Source organism: Thunnus thynnus, chromosome 17 (genome assembly GCF_963924715.1).
Source record: "Thunnus thynnus chromosome 17, fThuThy2.1, whole genome shotgun sequence".
Lineage (NCBI taxonomy): Eukaryota > Metazoa > Chordata > Actinopteri > Scombriformes > Scombridae > Thunnus > Thunnus thynnus.
The window spans coordinates 12,406,008-12,415,399 of NC_089533.1; the positions used below are offsets into that span (position 1 = coordinate 12,406,008).

The 9,392-nt window shown below is 40.7% G+C and overlaps 1 protein-coding gene across 2 annotated transcripts; it reads left to right on the plus strand.

Moving 5' to 3' along the window:
• The first annotated feature begins 1,710 nt into the window (after positions 1-1,710).
• On the plus strand, positions 1,711-9,392 carry tecra (trans-2,3-enoyl-CoA reductase a). Of its 2 annotated transcripts, none has more exons than XM_067570212.1 (12): positions 1,711-2,055; positions 3,407-3,756; positions 4,487-4,538; positions 4,641-4,685; positions 4,816-4,919; positions 6,327-6,442; positions 6,679-6,784; positions 6,929-7,001; positions 7,091-7,134; positions 7,233-7,290; positions 7,393-7,481; positions 7,905-9,392. In XM_067570212.1, exons 2-12 carry the CDS (start codon positions 3,586-3,588, stop codon positions 8,076-8,078), a joined length of 1,032 nt encoding a protein of 343 aa, XP_067426313.1. In that variant the 5' UTR covers positions 1,711-2,055; positions 3,407-3,585; the 3' UTR covers positions 8,079-9,392. The 2 variants fall into 2 exon arrangements, with proteins under 2 accessions (XP_067426313.1, XP_067426314.1); XM_067570213.1 differs by lacking the exon at positions 1,711-2,055 and adding an exon at positions 2,815-3,258.

A 9,392-nucleotide genomic window follows, 5' to 3' on the forward strand; every position in this document is an offset into this window, starting at 1 on the left:
GCTAAAACGAAAAGCAGTCCAATACAACACACTGGACAAATATTAGAAACACCTCTCAGTATAACACAATGTGATTCACCACCATCACTTAAAACAGCTTCAACAAAAGTAAAGTATAACTTCCATGATGGTAGGATTTATTGCACGCAAGTATACAGGAAGAAATATAGATGTAAGACAACCAAGTTACACAAAGTTGAGCAAGCATTAAAAAACAACAACCATTATTGTCTATAAAAGACTTAACTGTATACAGGGTTGTGATATGGTCGCTGTAAGTAGTGCAGGCAGGAGTGAATATTGTATGCTCTTGTCTGCTGTAGTTAATACAGAGACTGTGTGCATTTATTGATGAATTTACAACATATACATACAGTATGCTTAGACTAATATTGACAGTATGTACATATTGATGCAGAAATAATTTGAAAAGTAAAGTAAGATGCAGGGTTATTGCACAGGAATGGTTCTGAGACCCCACATGGCTAAATTAACCATTAATGAGTGTGATAAACTGCCTCTGTGTCTGGTTGTTTTAATGTACCACCAGAGGGAGGAAGTAGGTACAAGTTATGTTCAGGGTCTGTAGGTGTGTATGTTCTTCCCTTCCTGTTTCCTGCCTCTGAAGGTGTACAAGTGCTGGATGGTGGGCTGGTTGGCACCAATGCTCTTATAATAACATTTACTGAATAACATTTACTGAGGTTTGAACAGCTCTTAGGTTCTTTACGCATTGGACTAGGACTTTTAGGCTCTGCTCTTTTTAATGAAATAAACCTGCAGAAATTTTTGTGACAGAGGGTGCCTACTTTCATAAGTATTTTCCATAAGAATTTATTGCTTGATATCTAAAGAGGGTGACACTAAAGTGACAGTAACACCTGTAGTGACAGTAACACCTATATGACAGTAACACGTTAGTAAACCTGTACAGGATCATAATAGCACTACAATAGATCCTATCTTTGCTCAGTTTTGCTCATTTTTGTCGACAAGTTATAATTCACATTTATACAAAGGGTTTTGTGGTGTTGTATTGCGTCACATTGTACTATATTGTACATTATACATATTGTAGTAAACTTTAGTTATCAAAGATTTTAAGGTAGTGTAAGGCTGCCACCAGTCTGGTCAGGTGTCAGAGGTAAGAGAATATTCACCACACAGACAGATATATGGTACAAAAAAAACTTATATTGAAGATACAAAATTAAAAACTACAACTAGACACCCCAAAACAAAACTTCCACACAGAGGTCAACCCATATAGGCACAGATGGCCACCCTACACCCTACAACACACAGCACTGCAAGTGAATTAGGATAAACTTTTCACACACACACCCTGGAAAAAACACTATAGACAGTGCCAAACGCACAGTAATCAGTACACTGCACACTAATGGAACACAGTATCAAAATACACATGAATCAATAATGACCTCTCCAACCTGTAGGCAGGTCAGAACCAGTTTTACCAGTAGAGGGAGGCAGAGGGCCCCCTCACCCATCAGCGTTTCCTCTTCAGGGGCCCTTGGCAGGGTGTCAAATTACTAAAATCTATGTTTAATCTATCATATATAGACCAAGACAAAAATAAATAAATATATAATAAAATATATATATATGTATACACACACATTAAACATGAAAGTGTTTAGACCCCCCTTTGGGGCGCGAAAATGAAGTCTCCCGTTGGACCAAGACGCGCCCACAGAAACACTCGATGCCCCAGGATGCCAAAAACAGTGACGACAGACGACATGCGTGAGAAGGCGTGAGGTGATGTGTGCACTGAAGTCACGATGATCACACCGCCGTGAAGCACAGGCAAAGGCACTTACTAGTTCCCGGCCTCTTTCTATCTAAAGGGGGTGTCCAGCCTCCAACCTCTAACACAGGAACGGATCCCCTGCTTGACTGTCGGCAACGCTAAAAGTTGCGACAGCACCCTCCCACCACTTCACCACAGAAGCTGTTGAATCTCTCACGCGCCGTCCAGTTGTTCAAATGCGCCCTTTTATTCCAGCGTGATCTCCACACCCTCTGATACAGGTGAGAGTCATCGGTTTCCTCCCTACAATTGTCCACCTACCCCACATTTCCTCATTACCTTGCACTCTTATATAAGACCATATAATATAATGCAATTCAACACAACAACACCACACAGATTATGAAATTTACACATAATTACATCAAAAGCCTCTGACACATTTCGACCCACATTTCACCTTCAAGATTGTTCATGTTAATTTAAACAACAGACATTAAAGAAAAACTGCAATGTATATGTCAAGCTGTCAGTTATGTAAGTAAAAACAGGCATTTTAAAGATTCTTCATATTGTAAATGTGACTTTGTATTAAGAAAGTAACAGTGACTATTGTCTAAGCATGTCTTTTTAAAATCATTGATCACACATGGACTCATGTTATAACTATCAGCAAACACAAGAGAGAGAACATCATGTCAGACCAAAGTGTTACCACCTTTGAATCAGAAGTAGAGTTAAGCATACATTTGAGATTTTTCTCATGTATTGTAGTGTTTCTGATCATTAATATAAAAGAAGGGGTTAGGTATAGCAGAAAGTACAAGACTCAAAAATGATCTTGGAATGCAAACTGCTGGCTCGGACTGCTCCTACCAGTTATATATAGACTGTAGAATATAGATATGCAGTTGGCCATGTGCTTGTGATGAGTTGACCCTTTGCGACGAAAGGCATTTCTGATCTTCTCCCAATCAGCATTTTCTTCACGCTCCTCCCACCAACCATCCTCCCTGAAGTATTTTAGAAGCCATGTCGCTCAGTCAGAACACAAACCTTGAACCATGCACATAGACACTGAAATAAACATGTTTGTCTTTGCTCTGGAGGTCATAAAGAGAAAAGAATACCAGCCTCACAGGTGGTCTGGGGGAAGGTGGTGGGGATGTGTTGGCATGTGGAGGTCTTTCATCATGGATCGGGCTTTTAATGGGGCCCGTCACTGTGTAACCAAGCGAGGAGCAGAGCAGACAGGAGATGTGTCTTGTAGGTCTAATGAGAGCACATTGGCAACTGTCACTGGGTAGAGCTGTATGTGGCTTCCCAAGGTTACCAAGCCGGTGCGTGCAGAGCAAATCAGGCGACTTATATTTAGCTTTGCAAATGGCGCACTATGGATTATGTCTTGGGCCTCTCCAGTTTCGTCTTCAGTGCGTTTTGTTGCATGAAGGGGGGCTCTGGATCATGAAGAGCCAGCCATTCAGGTGAGAAGCAGGTTCATTTCACGTCAAGCCAGCTCTTCTTCCACGCATTTTCTTTCTTGCTGGCTTGCTTCCACCTTTTCCCATAATCACACTTGAACTGGAGAAAAAAGTGTTTATGGTCTCACATATTTCTCCCATTCTTCCTCAGGAGGTGGAGGGCTATTCAGAGAGTCCAGAAAAACACCAAAGAGGACACACTTGTGTTGGACCGACAGTTGTGTTCAGGGTGACCTGGGACCTGCTATACCCATACCAGCAGAGGACAACCAGTGTCACTGGACATATCAAGGATCATTTCACTAGGCTGTTGAGGTTTCAAACAGTGTCATGGATGTACTCGCTTTAGAGGCAAAGACTGGTGGGAGTACCGCAGAACCTGAGAAGAAATCTGCACCAAGGCCGAAACCTAAACCTCCCAAAAAGGCCAAAAGGATTGTTTACTTTGAGGTGGAGATTGTGGATTTAAAGACTAAGGAGAAACTGCTACTGCTGGACAAGGTGAGCGTCTGGTTGATGGACAGTTTCTACTTACACATGCCTTTAGAAGGCTGATATTACTTTAACTAGTGTATGATGCATTCTGATCACACTCCTATATCAAAAACACAAAGAATGCTTGAGAACTTAGCTTTTACGGTCAACTACTGCAGTTTATCACCTCTCAGTGCATTCCTTTTACAGTTTCACAATTCAAAACCCTTGTTCTAAAAGTAGCACAAGCAGAGAATGTGATTACTTTTCAATGAAGTCAGAGGAAACATGTTTGTTTTAGCTCAAGAACTACAGAGTCATCGCTGTGAGCAGACGGCTAATTTTACAGATAATCATCTACTTCAGAGGCAGCCCGGTCAAGTGCAGCCATTATCAGTTACGTTACTATTGAGCGAGGGTTGCAGTTAGGAGGTGAGAATTCCCTCTTCATCTCATAGGAATTTTCTGTTCCAGCTTTGGTACATGCCTATTAATGCTGCACTGGGCCAACAGACAGGAAGGCACGCACGATTAGCAGCTTTTTGTACATGTGCGGAGTCGAGTCCACAACATGAGGGATCACTTTGCAGATGAAAATAAATAAATGAAAACTTCTGTTGTATAGACAATGATGCAGATGACTTCTGTTTTTTTATTTTAGTACTCAGTGGAAAATATCAATATTGCATTCTCTACACTGATGTTGCTGATAATAATACTATCTTGAGTATGGTTTATTTTTACATTTTGATTGTAGGTGGAGCCAACTGCCACTATTTTGGATATTAAGGCTTTGTTTCACAAATCATGTGAGTAAGAATTTGAGACAAATTTGTGATTTTGCATTTGGTTGCTGTTCATTTTTAATAAAAAAAAAATCTATCCAGTAAAGTTACTCTCTATTTTGACAGATCCAAAGTGGTATCCAGCCAGACAATCCCTGCGTTTGGATGCAAGTACGTCTGCCAACCACTATTTTCATTCTGCTTTTATCCAACTCAGTTGATTGATAGGTGTTGTGTTGAAGTCATGCGATGTCGTCTGGTCTTATCTCGGCTGATTGTTGCGGTCGGACATGTTTTTCAGAGGGCAAGTGTCTCAGGGATGAGGAAATTCTCCAGACACTTCCTGTGGGAACCACAGCCAGCTTTTACTTCAGTGACCTAGGACCCCAAGTCACATGGGGAACTGTGAGTCCACCCGAGCACGCACATGAATCACAGACAGTCTGAACCATCCTAAAACATAATAATAGTGCATCACAAGGATAAAATTAAACACATCTCCCTCTCAGATTCTTTCTTTTGTTGCAGCAGCACAGCAGCAGTCACTCTGAAAATATTTTTTAAATGTATAACCCCTTTAATTACAACTAAGGAATAAAAGTACAATCGAGCATTAGTCATTCATTGGCCAATTAATCAGTCAAGTCAAATAATACATGCTTTACATTATTCTTAAGTATACCACATGTTGTTCAATTGATTTCCACCTTCCACGGGTTTCCCTACATGTCAGTAATTAAAATCAACTTGCCAACCTTTAAATGTGATTGTTGCTGATTTCAAGGGTGCTTCAACATTCAAGATGTGAATTTCACCCTCTGAACAGCAACCTTTTTAATGCAAGAAATGACTAAATCCACATGATCTTTTTCTCGAAGTGCAAATTTACATGTTTGTCTTCTGAATCTGATTGCAAAATGGCCTGTAAAGTATACATGATTTGCACTTAATTGGCTAAAACATGCGGAATCACTGGTATGATCTTTTAAAATAATTTTATTTTAAATATAAACAGACACTCTCTCACCAACTTGAATATAAATATCAACCCCACAGTGACAGACAGAGGTGATTTGCTGTGGTTCGTTTTTCTCTCACCTCCTGCTATGCCTGTCCTCTGTCCTAGGACATATAATCTCATGGCCCCATTTCTCCCAAAGGTGTTTATCCCCCTGACCTCTCACTTGCCTTTCACTGTGCCTCTTTACTCAACCTTACCCACCGAGCCTCCGCGCATTCTCTGTCCTTATCAACCCTGACACAACCCCCAGCGCCCTGCCAGGCTGCAGAGTGATAGTGAGAGTGGAGCAGCATGAAGTGCCCCAGCAGAGACCACCAGTAGCTATTGGTCAGGCATGCTGAGCCAGGGCTCCGCTCGAGGTGCTGATTCAGATATCAATTTCCCTGTCAGCTGTGCTTCTTTGCTTGATCATACAATTTGTGGAAAGCTGGTATTACAAGCTGTCTTAATGTCTCATTTGCTCCGTGGGTACATGTTGAACATTAAGTTCTTAAGAAAGACAGAGTCATGCTGGTGTTAGTTGCATTTTCTCCCATTAGAGAGGTTAGACTGGCAAAGTGCTTGTCCAACAAGGAGAAAATATTTTATTCCCTGTGCCATTAAATTGGTCAACACTAGTTAGTGTATTTTCTATTAGAGTTCATTGTTAGGGCTGTTAATTGTGATGCAGTCGGGGGTTTATTTATGACTGTTTTGGGGGGGTTTTAGCATATTTTTGCACTTCTTCTCATGCATCTGGCTGCAAATTAAGGAAGCTATATTTTAAAGCATTTCTGTCTTGCTTACTTCAGGTGTTCCTGACAGAGTGTGCTGGTCCACTGCTCATCTACTTAATGTTCTACTTCCGTCTGCCCTTCATCTATGCTCCGAAATACGACTTCACCAGCAGCAAGCACTGGGTTGTACAGTGAGTGTCAGCTTGCTTATGTTTTCAGGGATGTGTTGAGATGTTGCCACGGTGTGTCACACAATCCCAAGCTTTGCGCAGATGCCCCCCTTCCACATGGCAAACAGTCGTGAAACATATTGCTGTGTTGACACAGAGTCAGGGCCAAGTGTAATGGACTGCAGAGGGGCACTGTATTAATCACAGTTAAATATGTAAGTGCATTTGTGTGTGTGTGTGTGTGTGTCCCGTCACAGCTTGGCCTGCATGTGTCACTCCTTCCACTACATAAAGAGGATTCTGGAAACGTTGTTCGTCCATCGTATCTCCCATGGGACCATGCCTCTCAGAAACATATTTAAGGTGACTGAGCCACATACTTTGGCTTCTGAATGTGCAGTGTATATTATTATTTTGTGCTGTGTAATTATTCTCAGAAATCTGACGCAAATGTGTGTGGAACTCTGTTGACAGTTTGACTTATTATAGTCCCGCTCTCTGTTCCAGAACTGTGGCTATTACTGGTGCTCTGCAGCTTGGATGGCGTACTACATTAACCACCCTCTCTACACCACACCATGTAAGTGCTGAACGCTGCAATTCTCAGTTTAACTCATCACCTGAGGTTGGCCTTCGCCTTAATCCGTATTTCTATGACACATCACACAGATTACGGGGAGCAGCAGGTGAATAAGGGACTTTACGTTTTCTTGGTAAGTCTGAGCTCTGTTGAAGTTGTATGTTTCTGGCATCTTAAAAAGTAACAAGCTGTTATGTAGATGCTCATCTTTGGATGTCTTTATTCCCACAGTTCTGTCAAGTAGGGAATTTTTCCATCCATGTTGCGCTTCGTAACCTCAAAGCAGCAGGTGAGCACTTTGTAACAATGTTGTTAATTAGCTTTTTTAGGTCAGTGACACTTTAAACAAAGTTCAAGGCAATGAAATATTGATTTGTGTTTATCATCTCAGGTTCAAAAATGAAGAAGATTCCTTACCCAACGAAAAATCCATTCACATGGATTTTTTGGCTGGTTTCTTGTCCAAACTATACATATGAGGTAAGCAGATTCACAAGTATAATTTTATCATAGAAATAATTTTTTTTTAACATGTCTCCATGAAAGAAATCAAGGGTGATGTAGAAAAGTCTTGGTCAAGTTTTCACAGTCAGGTCAGTCAGATATACAGTGTGTTAGTTTGATTAAAATGTGAAAAATCAGTAACAGAAAATTTAGTTTTATTTTTAAAATTAATATGAAATTGTGTTTTTTCATGTTTCAACACTGCATTACTGAATGTAACTATTAATCTTTTAGTACAACCCAGTAGTCTGTAGTTGATCCATGCAGTGTAAGATGCATTATTGCTGCCATCTACTGGTTGCAGCACATTTTATTAACATACTGTGAATCTCAATTCATACTGTATGTGAGCATATTTGTTTATGCGTGTATGTTTCTGTGTAAACGTCTTACTCACAGCTGGGTTCCTGGATCGGCTTCACAGTGATGACCCAGTGTGTGCCTGTGGCTTTCTTCACTGTCGTGGCCTTCATCCAGATGACTGTGTGGGCCAAAGGCAAACACCGCAGCTACTTAAAGGAGTTCAGAGATTATCCTACCTTACGCTCCTCCATACTCCCCTTCATCCTTTAGAGCCTGGTAGAGAAAAACAGTTGCTACACACATCAAGCCCCCCCCCCCCCCTTCTTTCCCTCACCGATCAGGCCCCTCCATCCATCGGGCTGTCAGAATGCGTGTGCTGAGGTTGACAGCACGGATGGATTTTGGTCACACGCGTTTCATGTACAGTAATACTTCCTTACATGTCACTCTGTAACAAGCAGCGGCGGTTGCAGTTACTCTGAGTGTTGGACTGGTGAATGCAGGACTGTTACAGGCAAAGGAAGCCTTCAGAGTTAAATTTAAATGCAGCAAAGTCTTAATTTAATGTTGTATGTGATCTTGAAGAGCAAGAGGATGAAAATATGTCCTTTTTATTTTGCTACTGTGGTAAGTTGTAAAATGTTTGACGGAGGGCGTTGTTTAGTTTTTAAAATATCACATTATTTCCATAGCTTTTGGCAGACTAATCAGTAGGTTTCCCACAGAGCTGGGAAACCAAGAGGCTAATCTGCATTGTCAAACTAGTGTGCAGCCTGGAGCTGACAGCGTTGTGGATCAGTATTCTACTGATCTGACTGATCCAAGTGACCTTTATACTATGGTACTGCTATTAGTCCTGGATTAGAAATTGTATGCTGATTCCCACATTTTCCACCACAGCTGAAGAAAACTTTTTTTTTTTTTCTGTACATAGATCAAGAGTATTTCACACATTGAAAAATAATAGAAAAAAAAAAGGATCTGCACCCTGCTGATAACATTCACACACATACAGTTAAACTACAAAAATCTTCTTACTTCGATAAACTTATATGATGAAAAAAGTGTGCAATTGAAAAGTAAACAGACCAGGTTTCAGTTATCGAACCATCATCACATATGTCCGCCTTATCTGAGTTGTGCAGATCCTTTTTCTACTCTATTATTTTTGTACTAATCTGAAGATTTGTGCAGCGACAAAACAGTTGAATACAATCAGAAACTTGCCACGATGGTGCTTCACCACATTGGATACAGGTCATTGGAAAAAAACACATTCAATGACAATTTAATTCCCTGCTATTCCATTTTCACTGAATGTGCATTTCACAGAGTGCTGCATCAACTCAACCTTCAGATTAAACAAGGAACTTTAAGGTTTTATTGGGGGGAAAAAAAAACACATGCTGCAATCTATGTATGTTTATCTGGAGTGGAAACTTTGTACAATATTTTATTGAGACTGAAAAGGGCCATCACCAGCCCTCACACCCTCTCAAGGTGATGGCTGACTCACTGAAACTCTTTGTAAGTGAACTGTGAATTTAAAAAAAAGGGTAATAAACTGCATCACAAAACAAGTGA